General features: G+C 45.3%; 1 protein-coding gene and 1 long non-coding RNA gene across 2 annotated transcripts; one reads left to right on the top strand and one right to left on the bottom strand.

Moving 5' to 3' along the window:
• Positions 1-220: 220 nt before the first annotated feature.
• LOC144891508 (uncharacterized) lies at positions 221-1,563 on the bottom strand. Its single transcript, XR_013622955.1, has 3 exons — positions 583-1,563; positions 384-477; positions 221-285 (listed from the first exon to the last, which is right to left on the bottom strand). It is a non-coding gene; the product is annotated as an uncharacterized LOC144891508 (long non-coding RNA).
• Positions 1,564-4,728: 3,165 nt separating this feature from the next.
• Positions 4,729-10,113, top strand: SNAPC2 (small nuclear RNA activating complex polypeptide 2). Its single transcript, XM_078775546.1, has 7 exons — positions 4,729-4,858; positions 4,961-5,325; positions 6,340-6,432; positions 8,371-8,439; positions 8,558-8,623; positions 8,726-8,948; positions 9,039-10,113. The coding sequence occupies exons 1-7, from the start codon at positions 4,744-4,746 to the stop codon at positions 9,275-9,277; spliced, it is 1,170 nt and encodes a 389-aa protein (XP_078631672.1). The 5' UTR covers positions 4,729-4,743; the 3' UTR covers positions 9,278-10,113.
• Positions 10,114-20,732: the final 10,619 nt, after the last annotated feature.

Genomic DNA, 20,732 nt, shown 5'->3' with positions numbered 1-20,732 from the left:
ACTGAGGGAGCCGAAAAGGGGGGGGGGGGGTGGGGGGGGTCACCTCTGGGGTCACCCTGCAACAGAACCGACCCTTAAAGGAGAACGGACATGAGTATAGACATCAAATGCTTAAGATTAATTAATTGTAGCAACAAAAAAGATCAAGTTTGGAGCAAAAATTGTTGCTCCAGCATGCGTGAATCGTGAGATATCCGAGTTTCCGACATCCGACACAGTGGCCTGGCAGTGGCTCAGTCTGTGTGCCAATGTGTGACACATGGCTGAGCACATCAGTTTGAGTACCTGGAAGTCATCAGCGAACATTAAACATCAAAACAATTAACAAGTGAAAAGTAATAGAATCAGAAAAAGCATATTAATAATAATACAGCAGGTAATACCTTTGTGTTTAAGAGTGCCGAGCTTGGTTTGTGACACCTGAACACGCACGTGTCGTCTGGTGCAAGGCTGAAGAGATGTCTCTGTTGACTGAACCTGGAAATAAACCATACATATTTCATTAGTTATGCGATTACTTCGCTAGAAAATTGCAAAAACAAGAATTATGCTGTGGCTATTATTTGTGACAAAGTGACGAACCTCACTGGACACAGCCTCACAATCAGCAGGTGCCTGGCTCTGATCACATGTAGAAGTTGTGGCAGCAGGTTGTGCTACTTTGAGAAGTGATGAAACTTCCTGTGAATAAATAAATAATATGTATCACAAACCACAATTTCACCTGCATGTAGTGATAGAAATTTCGAATATAGGTCACCAAATGTCAAATGTAAACAAACAGAAGCCACACAACTCGCCCTTTTCGTTGCTAGTTTTTTCTGCGGCTTTCGATTTGCGCGTCTTTTTATCCGGTTTCTCTGCCGAACGAACGAAAATAGACGGTACAGCTGAGGGAATGAGCACCCGTTTATGGTGTACAGCAAATCCCAAACTTGCTTTAAGTTGTGGGATTTCATTGAAACAGTGGCGCTCAAAATGTTCGCTGCACAACACCGACGATGAAGTTGGCATCCACTTCGCCCGTGTTCTCTGAACTTGTTTCGTCCAAATATCTCTCAGCTTAACATCCTTCGGGAATTTGAAAACGGAGACAGTTTCACTTGGACAATTAGAACAGCCAGCAGCCACACAACGACTGGGCATGATTCCAACTGATCGTAACGAAAACAAAGCGATGTTCTGATCGTCACGAAGCCAAAAACTGAGTTACTGGGTTACTGGGTTACTGGGTTACTGGGCCAAAAACTGGGTTACTTCGCAAACGTCATTTCCGGTTTGCGGTTTTGAAAAAACTGATTTTGCTTGTTCGGCGATATTTTGACAAATTCTAATAAAACCGCGAAGATATTTGTGAAATCAACTCAATAGAAGTGTTTAAGATATGTTTCTATTTCGAAATCTGCAAAGTTGTTTTGGTCGTTTCCGGTCTCCTTTAATGGTGGTGTCCCACTGGGATTGCCATTTTTTCAGCAATACCTTGATATACACAGACATGTTAATACTAGTACCCGACTGCAAAACCTCAATGAGGTGGCGAAGCCAAAGCCTATTGCCACTATTTTACCCATCACTATGGCATTAGTAGGTTAGGTAGTTGGTAGTAGGTAGTTGGTAGTAGGTAGGTGTAGTAGGTACCGTCGGTGTAGTAGGTGTAGTAGGTGTAGTAGGTGTAGTAGGTGTAGTAGGTACCATTTGCATTCTGGATGAGATTAAAATTGATAAAATTCACTTATTGATTAATTCGGTGAATTCCGTCTCAACTTCGGATATTTCCGGCCGTGAAAAACTATCCCCGACGGCCGCGAGATTACTAAAAAATAATTCTTCGTCAATTTTGGAATATTTGACGCCGTTTTCACCCTCCGAAACGCGTAATAAGCTTTTTAAAAATATTTTTCAAATGCTCGAATCTCATTGGTTCCGGTGTTTGGTGACGATTTTCGTTGAAGATAACCAGGCCCGTGCGGGCCGAGGTTGGTCTTAAAGTATTTTAATTATAGCCGGCGAAGCCGGTGTTGTCAATAAACGCGTACGTATTATGTCGAAAACCAGATTATGCCTTGGCTTGAGAATTCCAAAGCGCAATCGAGGCCGCCATCTTGCGGATGCGGATCATAACAAAAATGCATAACAAATTGAAAACGTTCAATAGGAGTTTCTTTCACCCGTCTTTGTTTGATTCACAATCTTATGCACCTCTAATTTGTAATTAAAATACGTTAAGGCCAACCTCGTTATCTTCAACGAAAATCGTCACCAAACACCGGAACCAATGAGATTCGAGCATTTGAATGCATAAAACAATTGTGAAAAAGTTCAATAGCAGTTTGTTTCACCCGTCTTTGTTTGATTCACAATCTAATGCACCTCTAATTTGTAATTAAAATACGTTAAGACCAACCTCGTTATCTTCAACGAAAATCGTCACCAAACACCGGAACCAATGAGATTCGAGCATTTGAAAAATATTTTTAAAAAGCTTATTACGCGTTTCGGAGGGTGCAAACGGCGTCAAATATTCTAAAATTGACGAAGAATTCTTTTTTAGAAATCTCGCGGCCGTCGGGGATAGTTTTTCACGGCCGGAAATATCCGAAGTTGAGACGGAATTCACCGAATTAATCAAAAAGTATATTTTATCAATTTTAATCTCATCCAGAATGCAAATGGTACCTACTACACCTACTACACCTACTATACCGACGGTACCGACTACATCTACCTACGACCAACTACCTAACCTACTGATGCCATAGTGATGGGTAAAATAGTGGCAAGAGGCTTTGGCTTCGCCGGCTCATTGCGGCTTTGCAGTCGGGTACTAGTAGCCGGCGAAGCCGGTGTTGTCAATAAACGCGTACGTATTATGTCGAAAACCAGATTATGCTGTATCCCTTGGCTTGAGAATACCAAAGCGCAATGGAGGCCGCCATCTTGCGGATGCGGAAGTATGCATAACAAATTGAAAAACGTTCAATAGGAGTTTCTTTCACCCATCTTTGTTTGATTCACAATCTTAGGCACCTCTAATTTATAATTAAAATACTTTAAGACCAACCTCGGCCCGCACGGGCCTGGTTATCTTCAACGAAAATCGTCACCAAACACCGGAACCAATGAGATTCGGGCATTTGAAAAAATATTTCGAAAACCAAATCACGCAATGGAGGCCGCCATCGACCGGATGCGGAAGTTTGCATAAAACAATTGCGAAAAAGTTGAATAGGAGTTTGTTTCACCCGTCTTTGTTTGATTCACAATCTAATGCACCGGCAATGTGTGACTGTCGTTAATCAAACCGAGCTTTCTTTCACTATGTAAACCGCTTGTACCGTATTTCTGGCCATGAAAAACTATCCCCGACGGCCGCGAGATTTCTAAAAAATAATTCTTCGTCAATTTTAGAATATTTGACGCCGTTTTCACCCTCCGAAACGCGTAATAAGCTTTTTAAAAATATTTTTTCAAATGCTCGAATCTCATTGGTGACGATTTGGTGACGATTTTTTGGTGACGATTTGGTGACGATTGGTGTTTGGTGACGATTTTCGTTGAAGATAACGAGGTTGGTTTTAACGTATTTTAATTACAAATTAGAGGTGCATTAGATTGTGAATCAAAGAAAGACGGGTGAAACAAACTCCTATTGAACTTTTTCGCAATTGTTTTACGCAAACTTCCGCATCCGGTCCATGGCGGCCTCCATTGCGTGATTTGGTTTTCGAAATATTTTTTCAAATGCCCGAATCTCATTGGTTCCGGTGTTTGGTGACGATTTTCGTTGAAGATAACCAGGCCCGTGCGGCCGAGGTTGGTCTTAAAGTATTTTAATTATAAATTATAGGTGCCTAAGATTGTGAATCAAACAAAGACGGGTGAAAGAAACTCCTATTGAACGTTTTTCAATTTGTTATGCATACTTCCGCATCCGCAAGATGGCGGCCTCCATTGCGCTTTGGTATTCTCAAGCCAAGGGATACAGCATAATCTGGTTTTCGACATAATACGTACGCGTTTATTGACAACACCGGCTTCGCCGGCTACAATTTGGAGATTTACTAGCGGATAAAAACTTTCATTCTATAATTACTAACGCATCGAAACTAGTTTAAAATAGTTTACTAATGTAGACTTGAGTACTCAAGAGGGGATAAAACGAAGCGTTTGCGTACGGAAGCGTTATACACCGCCCAAGGTGTTCTCGCAAAATATGGGCGTCTCGCTGAAGATATCAAGCAGCCGAGTGGGCGTTTACCTCATTATTTTAAAACGAAAAATTATGGAAAAAATATTTTGATTTAATTATTAATTATTTGATAAAACGCAGGTTTGGCCCGAAAGGAAATCCATGAGGACATGGTGGCAACACTGGAGGAAGATGCCCCTTCGGCTGCCAATGGGAAAACAACAACTGCGCAGCTGGATTTCTTTAAGAAACGGCACCGACTCTGAGCCAAGACCAGGATGTCCTGAAGAGGCCACCACACTAGAAGTGGTTGATGCATTCCACAAACTTTTGGCGAATGATACTGATAGAATATCAACATCAAATCACATGATCACATGATTCCGATATAAAAGTATGCACTGTTCTCATGGAATAATAGTCGTACAAAAACACTTTAAGGACAGGTCGTTTGTAAATGATATGTACTTGAAAAAAAATTAATCGCCAAATTTCTCTGTCGGCTCGTTGCCGTTGGGGAATGGGGTGGCCGACTTTAAAGCGTCACGCTCGGTATGTACAATGCGTGCAGACGCTTCTTTTGGGGGCCTCAAGATGGCGGCGAGTTGACTTCAACATTCAGTCGCAACAGCCAATCCAGTCAGTATAAAGATAAGCGGTTTCATCCAGGTAAAAGATGAGTTCTACACATTTACATCAAGGTCTGCATCATGTTTTTTTATATATTAAAAAAAAAAATTTTTTTTTTTTTTTTTAAAACAACAACAACAGCTCAGTCCGTTGGAAATTGGAATTCTCTGCTGGTTATTCCTGTGTTGAGCTCCAGCTCAGTGTTGCGATCGAGGTGGTTCTCGATGAAGCCTCCACCACGGACACGCTGCCTCCCGTCCCGTCTGGGTGATAACGAGCCGAACTCCGGCAGCTCTGCGTCCAGCAATGCGAAGACCGCAGACCGACCTGACCTGCGGAGCTGGACCCTGCGAGAGAAACAGAACATGCACCGGGAACTGCGAATGCAGAGAGAAGAACGGCAGAAAGAACGGGCGGGAAGGGCGGCACCAGGTGGAGACGCTCCGGAGGTAGACCCGGATGTGCACCGCTTGCTGCGACGTCTTCCAAAACGCAACGAACAAGCGGTGAGCGACGCAGACATTTACCTTAACTTAAAACGGCGGTCTACAGGTAGACCAATTTAACTGGCTTATCGAGAGTGACGTCACAACTACCCACCGACAATGAATCGGAAAGGAACCGGTTGTTATTGATCCGAATACAAACAAAAAGTCACCTGTTGTGACATCCACCAGGACGTCCTGCCTGCCGGCATCAGTTGGTAGATGTTAAAGATCCCACCGTGTATTTCACGAAGAGTAGGCGAGTTATCGCCGGCACCCTGAACAAATAATTTTCAATCAGATAGACAGGCCTCGTCAGCCAATTCGTGAAAGGCTGGAGATGCTCCCTGGCTGACCCCACAAGGTGGGAATGATTGGGGGCGTGGCAGTAGTACAGGTAGTAGTAGTTGTTGTCATACAGGAGCATGTTGCCATGGGGTGCTGATTTTCCATTAACCTGGAGAGCTGTAACCTTTTAATACACGTGTTTTTACCTCCGCAACGGAGGGGACAGATGTTATGTTTTCAACCCCTGTCCGTCTGTCTGTGAGCAGGATATCAAAAAGGTGTGGACGGATTTGGACTAAACTTGGTGGACAGGTTGAGTGTGTGACAAGGAAGAATTGATTCGATTTTGATGAAGATCCGAATCTACATTCAGATATGAGAAAAAGATTTTAAATGATTCTTCACCATTGAGAGATAGGGACGGTTACTATAGCAGTATGGCATGATATTTCAAGAAGTTGTGGACGAGTTATGACAAAACTTGGGGGGTGAGTTGGTTCAGTGACGAGAACAAGCCGAGACAATTTTTGGTTCAGGTCCGAATCCAGATCCGGCCTATCCGTGGGATACAGAGCGTAAACTGTTTAGCCTGGCGGAGGTGTGCGCTCTACCGAGTGTGTTTTGTCATACTTTACGCATTGGAGTTTTTACCACTATCATCCTGACAGTCTAATTTCCGAATGCACACACCACACACACACACACTTTTGACTTCCGTTTCGAATGAGCACGTGGTGACTTTTCCAGGTGCTCCAAATGCTGCGGTACCTGAAGGAGATGGTGCTGTTGGAGACGAAGCGGGAAACCAATTCCATATTCGAACGTCTCTCAGACATTGAGGTAAGGAGCTGCCATGACGGCTCTTCTCGTGGCTGCACGGGATGCTCTAGTACTCTTTATGATCATAAGGAGAGTGTGGACTGATGGGAGGTAACTTACTTACTTCTGAGTTGTCCGCTCTGGGTTTGATTCCCATTGGAATAAGCTACGATTACAAAACTGTGGTCCTGTTGCTTTGAGGTTTGCCATTCTTCAGGGTATACGTTTAGACAGCGAGTGCTCTTCTATTAGCGATGAAGATTACATGGCTCCTTACTAAAATGTGAGGCAGTGTGTGCTTCTGAGCATGGGTGAAGTGACATACCTGCGTGCAACACCATCCCTTATATTCCGAGTCATACCCTTATGCCACCGAGTCTGGTGTGTACCCTGCATGTAAGAACCAGGGTGGCAGTTTATAACTGGGTCGAGATTTGAACATGGTCTTGGCTGAAACGCATCCGTGAGATGATACAGGGCGATGCATGAATGACCACGGCACTTGTCGGATGGACAGTAAGCCGGAATACCAGTCTGCCGGTGCTGGTTGTTGGTGGACATTAAACACGCCATGGTGTCTTTCGCAAAGACGAGGCCAAAATTCCAATTTCTTGCTTTGACCCAATGGCAAACGGACATAGCATAACCGTTGCCTAGAGCACCGACACTTTGTCAAGGGTATGGTACATTTGATGGATTAATTAATTTTATTAAACACTCAACAGTGCAGTCTGGGTACAGCAGCCAATTTTTGTTTTATCATCCATTCGTGACATGTAGCTGCGGGCCACTGCAACCGCGGCTGTGACTCCCAGCTAATTCGGCCATGCAGGTCCAGATTACGGGTCTTTCCACTCCGATACCGTGTACCACGCTCCTCGTCTCTAATTGGCCGAGCGAGCCGAGGACATACAGCATGGTCTGGATATACAGCATTAATTGCCCTTGCCAATTAGTCCTCAACAGACTTCTCCTAATTGCAAATGACGATCATCACGGTTCAAATTCACCCTGAGACCAGGTATATTTAATTGTACAGTACAACAGTGGTCACGAGGGAGGAAATTCAAGAAGCAATGAAGTGAATGAACAATGAACACCTCGTGCATACGTGCCCACAAAACGATGACGAACGGAGATTCTTAAGTATGTAAATCTTATCGGGCCTAATCATTCTATGGGAGAGAGGCAGAGGGAATCCCCGGCAGGACTCCGCAGGATGGATCCAGGCAGATCACTGCTTCTTGCGACGAGAGGTTGTGTGGCTCTGGCAGGGCGGAGCTCAGGGCTGTGGCACGAACACAAATCACCCCCACGCCCCATAAGAGGCATTCCAACTTTTCTTTCTTTCCGGCCGACGCATCCGTCAGTATTGCCACTGCCACCTACGTCACCCATAACACGCCGCACGCTTCCTCTCTCATTCACCTTTGGCTGAGGGTCCCGTTTGATTGGAGGCCAAGACATTTACTAAGTAGCGAACTAAACGATACTGTATTAAGCAATGTTAGCCCTGAGGAGACATTTCCACAACACTATTAAGGGCTGGCACTGGCAGGATGGCCTCGAGGTACGCACACTCGCCTCTAAGCTGTGTAGCCTGGGTTCAAATCCGGACCCAGCTATAAACTGTCATCCTAGTACAGGCAGGGTGGTTCATCGATGAGTGTGCCGTCCCTCGTCCCTCGGATAGACATTAAAGGGGCATCCTGTCTTCTGGTATTAGTTTGTGGACGTTAAAGTTCCCACGGTGTCCTTCGCAAAGTGCAGGCGAGCTATCATCCACACCTTTGCTTTTCGTGGGTAACGTGGGGATTTGCAATGGTGCGACATCGACTTTATTCTGGTTTTATTTTTCAACAATGTTTTTGTTTTGACATATGCATGGCACATTGCTCCTGTGTTAGCTTAGGATTTTAAAATATAAGAAGGTGAATGCCGTGCTTTGTTTGCCAACAGGTGTGGTACTCCTTAGCAGAAAGAGCAACTGGGAGCCTGAATGACCAAATCACAGATGCATTTGCTCGGGTAAGCAATTTGGGAATACAAAATCGATTTTGATGTAAGGTGAGTTTTAAAGGTAGGGGCATGAAGAAGGTGTGCTGAAAAGCATTTGAGATCCGCATGTCTCTTTTGATCCCATAAGGTGTTCATGGTGGCCGCAACTGTAGCATGTGACGACGTCAAAAAAAGAGCTGCTTTAACAGCCCAGGTGGGTATGTGTGGAGGCGCAGGAGAAGTATCTTGTATTCTCATTACGAGTCAGATGAATCTTGTGTCAAATCTTATATGTTGCAATCGTATTGATGAGCAGAACAAACAAGGACTGCAACCACAAAGGAGTGGAATGGCAGCGCAAGATGCTGAAAGCTTGAAGCACGATGGAGGGAGAACAAGCGAGACGAGTGATAGCGTTCAAGGTGCAGCATCGATGCAAGAAGCTGCACAAAAGTTGGATTACGAGAATATTTACCTCTTTTTGCATGATGCCGTCAAAGCCAAGGACAAGATCTCACCCCCTGAACTCTCTCCCCTTGGTAAGGCTCGTGTGAAAATGGTCCGTTCTGAATATGTCATCTTTATACAAAAATCTTTTTAACACCATCATTCGGAATCCTTTCCCCCAGAATCTGCGGTTATTCTGGACCTGCTACTGTCACTTCCAGAGGAAATCAGTCGCTATGAAGAAAACTTGCAATGGAAAGATTTGCAAAGTACTTTTTCCAAAATGGCAACCCCTTTGCAGGCAGGTGCAGAGGTACCTGCCACGATTGAAGGAGAGATGGAAGATGGAGAGCCTGCCCCTCTGAACCCATTTGCTTTGCCTCCCTCTCTTGCCATGCTAAACGTATCGAAGCAGAAGTAACGGGATGTTCGGAGAGAAAGCAAACCTGACCTGTCCGATGCAGAAATCGATCAGGTTTATGATTTTTTTTTTCATCTAAAATTGCAAGCAAAGTGTTTCCGTAAGTGTATCTGTCGTCATTTTTGGATTTTAAGAAAATATAAACTGAAATAAAGAATAAAGTTACAATAAAGATAGATGTCTAAAAGTCTTTCCAGATGGTGAAGATAATTACCCTCACTAGAGGAGAAGTTATTGCATTTGGGTCCGTTTGTTTGTTTGACCGCACAGAACGAGTATGCTTTTCTCTGAAACCGTTGGCCCGATTGACATGAAGTTTCACCATAGGAGCACCTCTCCCTGTTTACATTTTAAATGATAATTATGACGTCATAGGTCACGTGGTATGGGCGCCATCTTGGAAAAACCAAAGAAATTACACCTCCATATCTCCAAAACCACTCCATGGAAAAAAAAATGAAATGTCATTGTCAAGTACTCCCCATGGGGAACAATAGATATTCATGATGTCATCGGTGCCTTCATTATGATGTCATAATTAGACGTAGAATGCTTGATCCGATCAGTTTGAAATTTCTTGAGCGTGATCTACAGAAACATTGCATGTGAGAATTAAATTGATGACATTGTCATTCACGTGGTTCGGCAGCCATTTTGGATTTAACATAAATCTACATCGTCAATAAACCACCCCATAGCAGCTAATAAACACCACATATAATACACCACACAATCACGTCCTGACGAGGGCCTGCAATCTCTGATTGCCCTTTCTTGTTGTACAAATATTATGGTGAAGAATAATTGTTATGCAAATAAATATGGAACAGAGATAACTGGGGTGTTGTCCAAGCTTCCTTTTAATTCCACGGTCAAAGTGAAAGTTTGGATCCAGTGAGTCATCAGTGCAGCATCGTTTCTCAAAGCCAGGAATATCCTTGGATTTCCCAAACTTTTTCCCCAAATCTTCCCACATGTACCCTCCTCTAAAGGCTCTGCTCGACACTTGATGACTGTTTTACTTCTTTGCATTACAGTACCTTCCTAGCTTTGGTCAGCATTTTAATCTTTGAGCATCCAGTCCCTGAAGACCACTAACATTATCTCCAGCATCTCTAATTTTATGGAATTGAGATAAGGGAAGTGGAGGTGTGTGGTCTTATGTCTCCAGCAACAAGTAACTAACACCGAAGCCAAATGAGAACAAATCGGTGAATTCGCTATAATGTATCTTTAAAAGGATTTTTCTGCTTTTGTTTCTCTACAAGTTCAACTTCATTGGAGTCGCTGCTTGAAAAAGGCAACTTTTATACTTTATGGGCTCTTGAGATAGAAGTGTTTTCAAAACTAATTTCAATAATCACTGATAACCATTTTCAAAAGGTGAAAACTACATTCTCCAAGACTTGCATTTCACGAGGATAGTTCCGTAGAACATTGGGGGTTTAGGGGAGGATGGGATACATACGTCGACTTGCATCGCCCAACGAGACAGCGTGCTCTCATTCAGCACGTACACATCAGATGGCCACATAAGAAAGCTTGTCCACCATCACCATTCCAGGTAACCGAGCTTGAGGAGCCCGGATGTGCCTGGATTCGTTTTCATATGAAAACTGGAAAGGCTTTGCTCTAATCCACTAGTTCTACATTATTAACTCGGCCTCCCTGCACTTTTCAGTATTCCATGTATGTACATTACTGTTAAAGGTCCAGTAGAGTACACAGTGGAGGGCATGAAGGAAAATGTTGAAGGAAAGTTTAAAAATTATTAAATAAATGATGGGTTTCATGGAATCCAATAGAATAGCCCAGTGATTCCTAGTGATTCCCTATGAAATGCTCAATGTAAAATCATATCCTGCATTATGTGACGTAGCACTCAATTTGAGGTACGATTATGAGATTTAAAAAAAAATTCCCTTTTTAAGGCCATTTTCCAGGCAATAGCCTTGCAGGCCCCATGACAATCATCATGGTTCCCTTTTTGAGGCAATGTTTTTATTGCCGGATGCCCTTCCTGACGCCAACCCTTTAGTCGTCTCTTATGACACACAGGGATATGGTGTACCTGTTATAAACCGGGGCACACACCAGCACATTCACCCCAGCAAGCTGGTACTTAATTAGCAAACCTCAGAATGATGAAAGGCTGAGTCAACCCCTCTGGTGTTAATTCAATGATCAACCGGGATTCAAACTCAGGATCCCAAGCCGGCACCCTAACCACTAAGCCAACACCAGGCTATCGGTATGATTATGAGAAAATTAATTGAAATTTCTCCCTTTATCGAAGTCACATTATATAGTTGGTTGAACAGTAATTCTACACCACTTTTGTGTGGGCCTGACCAAATGTAATTGGTTTTCACGGCCTTATAGCTGCTTGCCTCTGCCGGTGTGTACCCTGGTTTAGAATAGGTACACCGTATCCCTGCATGTCGTATGAGGCGACTAAGAGGGTTGGCGTTAGGAAGGGCATCCGGTCATAAAAACATTGCCTCAAAAAGAGAACCATGACAATTACAACTACATATGGGCAGGGTACAGCCCGAAGTGGAGATCGGTTTCTGAGGTTTGGGACATGGAATGTAGGGACAATGACAGGGAGATCAGGAGAAGTGGTGGAAGTATTGGTCAAAAGAAGAGTGGACATATGTTGTGTGCAAGAGACGGGATGGGAGGGAAGTGGTGTGAGAATTGTAAAGGGTAGGCAGGGACAGAAATACAAGTATGTGTGGCAAGGGTGCCCGGAGGCCTTGAATGGTGTTGGTGTCCTGTTTTCTGAGGAGTTTGAAGACAGTGTGGTGAGTGACTAGAGTGAGTGATAGGTTGATGATGGTGAAAATGATGATTGGAAAGCTCTTGGTGAACGTCATCTCGGGATATGCTCCGCAGGTTGGTCGGAGCGATGAAGAGAAGGACAAGTTCTGGTGTGCGACAGAGAAGCTGATGGAAAACGTGAAAGATGAGGAAGTTGTTGTGGTAGGAGGAGACCTAAATGGACATGTGGGAAGGAGTATGGACTGTTTTGAGAGAGTTCATGGGGGTTACGGATATGGTGTGAGAAATGGAGAAGGTGAAAGGATTTTGGAGTTTGCTGATGGAGCTGATTTATTGATTTGTAATACTCTGTTCCAGAAAGAGGATAATAAGCTTGTTACATACACGTCAGGTGGGTCGAAGACAACCATTGACTACCTGATGGTGCGTAGGCGAGATAGGGGGCACCTCCAGGACACAAAGGTGATCCTGGGGGAGGAGGCTGTTTCACAGTACCACTTGGTTGTCTGCGACATAAGAGTGAAAGGTGTGAGGAGAGCTCGGCAGGTGAAGTACCAACCGAGAATGAAGGTGTGGAGGTTGAAAGAGGTGACAGTGAGGGAGGCATTAAAAGAGAGGCTGAGTCGGGTAGAGTATGATGTGGTTGAGCTTGAAAGTGGTTGGATGTCAATGAAAGATAGTCTGTTGGGAGCCGTTGGTGAGGTATGTGGATGGACAAAAGGACCACCGAGGCACTCGGAAACATGGTGGTGGGATGATGAAGTTGGAAAGAGGATTGACGAGAAGAGGAAGAAGTTCAAGGAGTGGCAGAGGCGAAGGGTATGGGGGCAGAAACGGCAAAGCATGAAAGTTATAAGGAAGCCAAGAAGGCTGCAAAGAAAGAGGTAGCAAAGGCGCAGGAGGCATGTAGGAAAATGTTCAGAGAACGCTTGGATTCGGAAGAGGGTCAGAGAGCGGTATTCAGGATTGCAAAGCAGATAGCGAAAGAGAGGTGTGATGTGATGGGGGTGAGTTGCTTGAAGGATGAAGTGGGACAAATCGTTGTGGACCCAGATGGAATTAAAGGACGATGGAAAAGACATATGGAAATGCTGTTGAATACAGAAAATGAATCGGATGGCAACATAGAGAGTAACTCAGTCTTAGGACCGGCAGAGAAGATAACTGAGAAGGAAGTTGAGGAAGCGATAAAAGAAATGAAGAGTAGAAAAGCGGGAGGGCCGACGGGAGTTGTGAGAGATATGTTGAAGGCAGCAGGAAGTTGGGGTGTGAAGAGAATGACAGAGATCTGTAATCTGGTGGTGAAAGAAGGCCGCATTCCAGTGGATTGGGAACTGAGTACCCTCGTCCCTCTATACAAGGGGAAAGGTGACCCTCTGGAGAGTGGCTCGTACCGAGCGATAAAGTTATTGGAGCGTGGAATGAAGGTATTGGATAGGGTGTTGGAGAGGAGGATAAGGAAGAAGGTGAAGATCGACGAAATGCAGTTTGGATTTATGCCAGGAATAGGAACGACAGACGCGCTCTTTATTGTGAGGCAGTTGCAGGAGAAGTACATGGAGAAGAGGAAGAAGTTGTTTCTTGGGTTTGTTGATCTGGAGAAAGCATTTGATAGGGTTCCACGCGAAGTATTTACATGGGCATTGAGGAAGTTAGGAGTGGAGGAATGGTTGATCAGAGTAGTGATGTCAATGCACAACAGAGCGCGCACAGCTGTAAGGACGAAGGACGGGAACAGTGGTGAGTTTGAGGTGAAGGTCGGAGTGCATCAGGGGTCGGTACTAAGTCCACTACTATTTGTAGCTGTGATGGAGGTGCTGGCTCGGAACGTAAAGGAGGGTTTACCGTGGGAGTTGTTGTATGCAGATGATCTGGTATTGATTGTGGAGAGTATGGATGGACTGAAGGAAAAGATGAACAAGTGGAAGGAATGTATGGAGACAAAAGGTCTGAAGGTGAATATCGGAAAGACGAAGGTGATGGCAAGTGGTAAAGCATGTGGTGAGGTGGAAAGAACTGGGAAGTGGCCATGTGCTGTGTGCAGGAAGGGTGTCGGAGTGAACTCCATTCAATGTACAATGTGCACTGAGTGGGTTCATCAAAAATGTAGTGGTCTGAGGGTCATTAACCAGTGTGGCAGCTACATTCAAATGTAAGGTGTGCACATAGGGAGCTGCAGATGGAGGAAATGCTGAGTTGGATCTTGGAGACGGCGTGAAGCTGGAAGGTGTGAAAACATTTTGCTACCTTGGAGACATGCTGAATGGAGAAGGTGGATCAGACTCGGCAACGATTGCTCGAGTGAGATGTGCATGGAAGAAGTTTCGGGAACTGAGTGGCGTGCTGATGAAGAGGAGAGTGTCGTTGAAGCTGAAGGGAAAGGTGTATGCTGCATGTGTGAGAAGTGTTATGATTTATGGGAGTGAGACATGGGTAATGAACGCAGAGCAGCAACAAAGGGTGGAAATGCGAATGGTTCGGTGGATGTGTGGAGTATCGTTTAGAGAGAGGAAGACAAATGATGAATTGCGAAAGATGATGGGAATAGAGCCTGTGATTGATGCTGTGAAGAGGAACAGGTTGAGATGGTTTGGTCATGTGTTGAGGAAGGATGAAAGTGACTGGTTGAGAAGAGTGATGGAAATGAAATGTAGAAGGAAGTAGAGGACCGGGAAGACCGAGAAAGACTTGGCTAAAGATGGTGTGAGAAGAAATGCGGGAAAGGGGGTTAACGAGAGATGCAGAAAATAGGGAAAAATGGAGAAGATTGTCATGGGGACCGCAAGGCTCGGCAACGAGCTCGGCAACTCTCCATCCTTCAGATCTCGCGAGATCACGGCGAGGTCACGTCTTTTCGAAGCTGTTCCATGCGCTCACGCTTTCGAAGCTAAGTAATCTTTCACAATTGTGTTTTTGTCGAGACTGTATCTATCTTTCGGTGTGTGTACCTACAGCGTATCTTTAGGAAAATTTTCGGTGCTAAGATTTCGTACGTGTATACACAATCGTCGGTAAATGCGTATCGAGTATTCTGAGGCCTAGTACTCGTAGGCTTAGGCTACCGTACCATCTCCGACCTTGTGGTTTTGTTTTTCTCTCAGCGGTTCGTCGAATGCGCTGCAATTGTTTTCGTTCTCTGTTTCGTCCCAGTCGTTCACCCCATACCTCCTTGTTTAATATCTCTACTCAAAAAAAAAAAAACCCCAAAAAATATTTCCTTCTCAGGTCTTATTCGTTTATTTGTTGTTCTTATTTGTTCGTTCGTTCTTCGTTCACGTTGTCCGCGATCACGCGATCACGTGGTTAGAAATGTATAATCTCTCCCCTGAACAACTATTTTCTCTCATATATTATAACACCTTTTTCTTCTTCTCCTACAAAAGGATGCTTTCGTCTTGCTCACCAAATCTATTCATTCCAAAAAATATATATAATACCATCTCTTACAGTTCCTCTTTTCTACATTCCCTAAACAATCCAGAACTCCACCCCTCCTTCAGTATCCTCAAACGTATTTTTGCCTCGAAGGTCTCAAACTCATTTTGCAAAAAATGTTCGTTTCCCATGAATCGTACACTTTTCAAAATCCAATCTCACCCCTCCCCTCCAAATCTTCCCCATCCCCCCTCCCCTCCAAAACTTCCCCATCACCCCTCCCCTCCAAATCCTCCCCATCACCCATCCCTTTCAAATCTCCCCCCTTGCCCCTTCCCTCCCCTCCTAAACTCCCCCCACACCCCTCCCCTCCGAGACTCTCCCTCGCTCCTCCCCTCCTATACTCCCCTCTCACCCCTCCTCCTCAAAGCATCCTCCCTGCTTCTTCCCACTTCCAACTTTCACCTTCATCTCCCCCAACCTTCTGCCTCACTCTTCCCCCTCCTCAAATAACACTTCACTGTGCCTCACCCAATCTCCATCAAACCTTTTGTCCGCCCCATTCTTCCCTTTCTCCAAGCTATTCTGAAATCTCTGAAATCTCTGACACACCTTCAACAGCTCTCCCTACCTCTTCCTCCTCTTCCACATCTTACCCTACCCCTCCCCCCCCAGTTCTGTACCCGATGCTCCCCTTTCCTCTTCATTAACGGTATGGACCTCAAACATCCGGGGCCTTCGCTCAAACTTGACTGATCTCTCCATACAGGTTGCTTCTGACAAACCAGATGTGATCTGCTTAACAGAAACTTTCCTCCTTCATGATGTCTCTGATGCCTTGGTATCTCTCCCAGGTTACTCCCTCCACCGGTATGATAGACCTGAGCCTCGTCCTGGAGGTGGGGTTGCTATCTTTATAAAAAACTCTCTTCCTCACTCGCCCTCCACTGCCCTCTCTCCACCTCACCCCCAGGAATACCTTTGGCTACGGCTTCCCCTTCGCTCCCACCTTTTGTTCATATGTGTGTTGTACCATCCACCAAACAGTGATGACTCCATCTACATCTCGCTGTCTGATAATATGGACCAACTTCTATCTACCCATCCCAACTCTCTCTTCCTCATATGTGGTGATTTCAATTGTCACCATGCCAGTACCTCTCTCACCAGCCATGGCTCTTCAGCAAAGGACTTCTGCGACTCACTGGGACTGACACAATCTGTCAATTTCCCGACCCGGATCTCAGTCAACGGAGCATCTTCTCTTCTGGATTTGGTTATGACTAACTTCCCTGAAAATGTCTGCTGCTCTTCTTCTGCTCCAATCGGCTCATCTGATCATGTGCTTGTCAAAGTGGGCATCTCTCTGACCATTCTCAGAGAGCCTCCTCAGCGTCGACGAGTCTGTCATTTCACTCAGGCCAACTGGCACGGTCTTCAAGCAGCCATCAATCATCTGGACTGGTCTCCCATCTCTACCGCCTCTGACATCAACTCATCCTGGGAATTCTTTCAAAGTAAATTGCTCTCTCTCATGCACAGATTTATCCCATCTCGTCTTCAGTTGTCATACCCTTCCTCCCGTCCATGGTACCCGGAATCTTGTGGTGAGGCTGTTGCCCTGAAACAACTTGCTTTCGTCTCCTGGAAAGCAAATCTAATGGAAGGAAATCTCATTTCCTTTCACAAAGCCCGAAACAAGTGTGTGTCCACCCTCAGGAGAGCCAGGAAACAATATCTCACCATTCTCAAGACCGAACTCTCTTATCTGTCTCCCTCTTCCAAATACTGGTGGCGTCTGGTCAAATCTGTTTCTGGTGTTTGTTCCCCCTCCATCCCCTCCCTCACCTCAAACGGCTTAACGGCTGACTCCGCACGTGAAAAAGCTGAATGCCTCAACTCTGTGTTTGCCTCTAAATCTTGTGTCCCAAACCCATCCCTCTCTGTACCCACCGTACCCAGTCGTACCCAGCTGCTCCTGGACTCTGTGTCCTTTCCTCCTGACAAGGTGGAAAAGTTTCTGTCAACCCTCGACTCTGATTCTGCAACTGTTTCTGACGGCATCAGCCCACGGGTCCTAAAATCATGTTCTTCCGCTCTTTCACTCCCTCTTTCTGTTCTCTTCACCCTCTCTTTTGCTCAAGGTCATCTGCCATCTGCTTGGAAATCAGCCAACATCACCGCTTTGCACAAAAAGGTGCAAAAACAGATCCTAGCAACTACAGACCAATCAGCCTTCTCCCAATTATCAGCAAAGTCATGGAATCCATCATTGCTTCAGATATGAAATCTTTCCTCTTCTCCAATGGCTTGATCTCTGATCATCAATTTGGTTTCAGACCTGGTCACTCCACTCTGGACATGCTGCTTCTGCTTTCTCAACAATGGATGGAGGTCCTCAACGCCAAACAGGAAATTAGAGCTGTCTCCCTTGACATTTCACGTGCCTTCGATACGGTCTGGCACCCTGCTCTGCTCACCAAACTCCCCTCCTTTGGTATCCATGGAAATCTCCACGCATGGCTGGCGGACTTCCTCTCTGGTCGTAGTCAACGTGTGGCCCTGAATGGGTTTCTCTCATCTCCTCTTCCTGTTCAGCCTGGAGTTCCCCAAGGTAGTGTTCTGGGCCCTGTGCTTTTTCTGGTCTTCATCAATGATCTCTCTGACTCTCTTGAAAATCCTCTCTATCTCTTTGCTGACGACGCTACTCTCTGTCGCTCCATTCCTCATCCCTCAGATCGGCAGTCTGCAGCCTCCTCACTCTCTGCAGACCTGGACAAAATCACAGACTCGGCAAACAAATGGAACATGTCTTTCAATCCTGATAAATCTCACACTCTTACGATGTCTCTCCGAGAGGACCGACTGGACAACCCTCCCATCCACTTTCTGAATAATCCTCTCCAATAAGTTCTGTCACTCAAGCTTTTGGGTCTCACTATTTGCCATGATCTTTCCTGGGAAAACCACATTTCAAATCTGGCCTCCAAAGCCAGTCGCCGACTGGGCATCCTCCGTCGTGCGAAGTCCTTTCTTGGCACACCTGAGCTCCTCACCATATACAAGGCTTTCATCCACAGCTCTATGGAATACTGCTCTCCCCTCTGGTCTGGTGCTCCTGCCTCACACCTAGCTCGTCTTCACGCTGTTGAAACCAAAGCGTTCAGAATCATTGGAATCTCCCGCGATGAAGCTAACTCCAAGGGCCTTTCACTCACTCACCGCAGGCAGGTTGGTGGTCTTTCCGTCTTCTACCGACTCCTCTCTGGCCTTGCCCCCCCCCCCCCCCAGCTCTCTCTGGGCTCTGTCCCCCAAATATTCCTACAGGTCGCACAAGATCTGCCTGCAACCCTCTTATGGTTAAACTGCCAAAATCAAGACTTTCTGCTCACCTTCACTCCTTCATTCCTCTTTTCTCCCGCCTCTGGAACAAACTCCCTCACTCTCTTCAATCCCACTCCACCCTCCAGGTCTTTAAAACAGCTGTTCACCACCATCTCTTATCCTCCCCCATCCAAAACCTTGATCTTTTCTACCCCCCGCTAATTTCGGTCCCCTTGTGTTTTATACCTCCCCCCCCCCCCCTTCCCACGCCTCCTCCCCCCAAGCCCTCTCCCTCCCACACGTCTCCCTGCTCTCAAATGTTGTGGTTGTGTGCTTCCCCTTCTCTCCCCATCTTGTCTCCGCTCCCTCTTTTTGTATATTTTGTTTGTCTGGTTGATTTGTTTGTGAAATAAATGTTAGCTCTCTCACGAGCCTCGATTCAGTATACAAAAAAAAAAAAAAAAAAAAAAAAAAAAAAAAAAGCTAACCCCCGCTCCAGCAGGGAAAATGGCCTTAAAATGCCTGTTGTTGTTGTTGTTCAGCTGCTTGCCTTACTGCTTGAGTATTAGCTTGCCTTTCACCAAGCCCAGATGTGTTTGGGTTAGGGTGGGAAAGGATTATACATTTGTTATTATAATTATTATTGTACTGTTATTATTGTTATTAATATAACAAGGGCATGCCCGTACTATATATATATCTAAAATTATATCCCCCCCCCCTCTATTTACATGAAATGGTTTGGTCCAAAGCGAACGGCTTGCGAGTACGGTGACAATCCCCCCCCTCTATTTACATGAAATGGTTTGGTCCAAAGCGAACGGCTTGCGAGTACGGTGACAATCCCCCCCCTCTATTTACATGAAATAGTTTGGTCCAAAGCGAACGGCTTGCGAGTACGGTGACAATCCCCCCCCTCTATTTACATGAAATGGTTTGGTCCAAAGCGAACGGCTTGCGGAGTTTGGTAAAGAAATCGCCATAGCGTGCACAAACGGGCAGGAAAGCGAAAGAATCGCAAATTAGTTTTAATTAGTTTTAAAACATAGTTTAACGCCAACATAGTTTGCCAACGTGAAATAAATGAATACGCTCTCAAATGTGCCGTCCGAGGCAGAGTCTGTTTGCCACGTTCGGCACACGTGATAGCTCGCTGCTCTCTGATTGGTTGAATCGTTTTTTGGACATAGCTCGGTAACTACTTGTCCGATTAATTTCAAACCTTGAAAAGGCACATCCTCGGGTCCCCAGCAATATACCTGGCAAGTTGCAAGTATATCGGACCCGTGGTTGTCGAGAAACAGCGGTCACAGACAAACAAACACACACACAGACATACACACACACACACACACACACACACAGAGATTAGTGGAATTATAGATAGATTAGTTTTAAAACATAGTTTAACGGCAACATAGTTTTCCAACGTGAAATAAATGAATACGCTCTCAAATGTGCCGTCCGAGGCAGAGTCTGTTCGCCACGTTCGGCACACGTGATAGCTCGCTGCTCTCTGATTGGTTGAATCGTTTTTTGGACATAGCTCGGTAACTACTTCTCCGATTAATATGAAACCTTGAAAAGGCACATCCTCGGGTCCCCAGCAATATACCTGGCAAGTTTCAAGTATATCGGACCGGTAGTTGTCGAGAAACAGCGGTCACAGACAAACATACAAACATACATACATACATACATACATACATACATACATACATACAAACATACACACAGAGATTAGTGGAATTATAGATAGATTAATATATTCTTTGTTACAATGTTATCATTGTTTTTCGTCATAATTATGTAATTAGAATGCCATGCTGTCGAAGGACATATTAACCTGCTCTCAAGCTCTCCTGCCCCCCGCCCGTTCTTGCGGTTCTCCTGCCCCCTTCTCAGATTTTCCCTTCCCCCCCCCACCCACTCCTGCGGTTCTCCTGCCCCCTTCTCAGTTCTTTCCTTCCCC

This window comes from Myxine glutinosa, chromosome 4 (assembly GCF_964187855.1).
Source record: "Myxine glutinosa chromosome 4, kmMyxGlut1.1, whole genome shotgun sequence".
Lineage (NCBI taxonomy): Eukaryota > Metazoa > Chordata > Myxini > Myxiniformes > Myxinidae > Myxine > Myxine glutinosa.
Note: the sequence above shows the minus strand (reverse complement) of the source record. Positions and strands in the feature narration are given on the sequence as shown.

What these genes read in the sequence shown, in the direction of transcription:
- SNAPC2 (XM_078775546.1), top strand. Translation starts at nt 4,744, where the DNA reads ATGTACAATGCGTGCAGACGCTTCTTTTGGGGGCCTCAAGATGGCGGC. An exon ending in AGATAAGCGGTTTCATCCAG is followed by an intron (nt 4,859 to 4,960) that starts GTAAAAGATGAG and finishes CAACAACAACAG; the next exon opens with CTCAGTCCGTTGGAAATTGG. An exon ending in CAAAACGCAACGAACAAGCG is followed by an intron (nt 5,326 to 6,339) that starts GTGAGCGACGCA and finishes TGACTTTTCCAG; the next exon opens with GTGCTCCAAATGCTGCGGTA.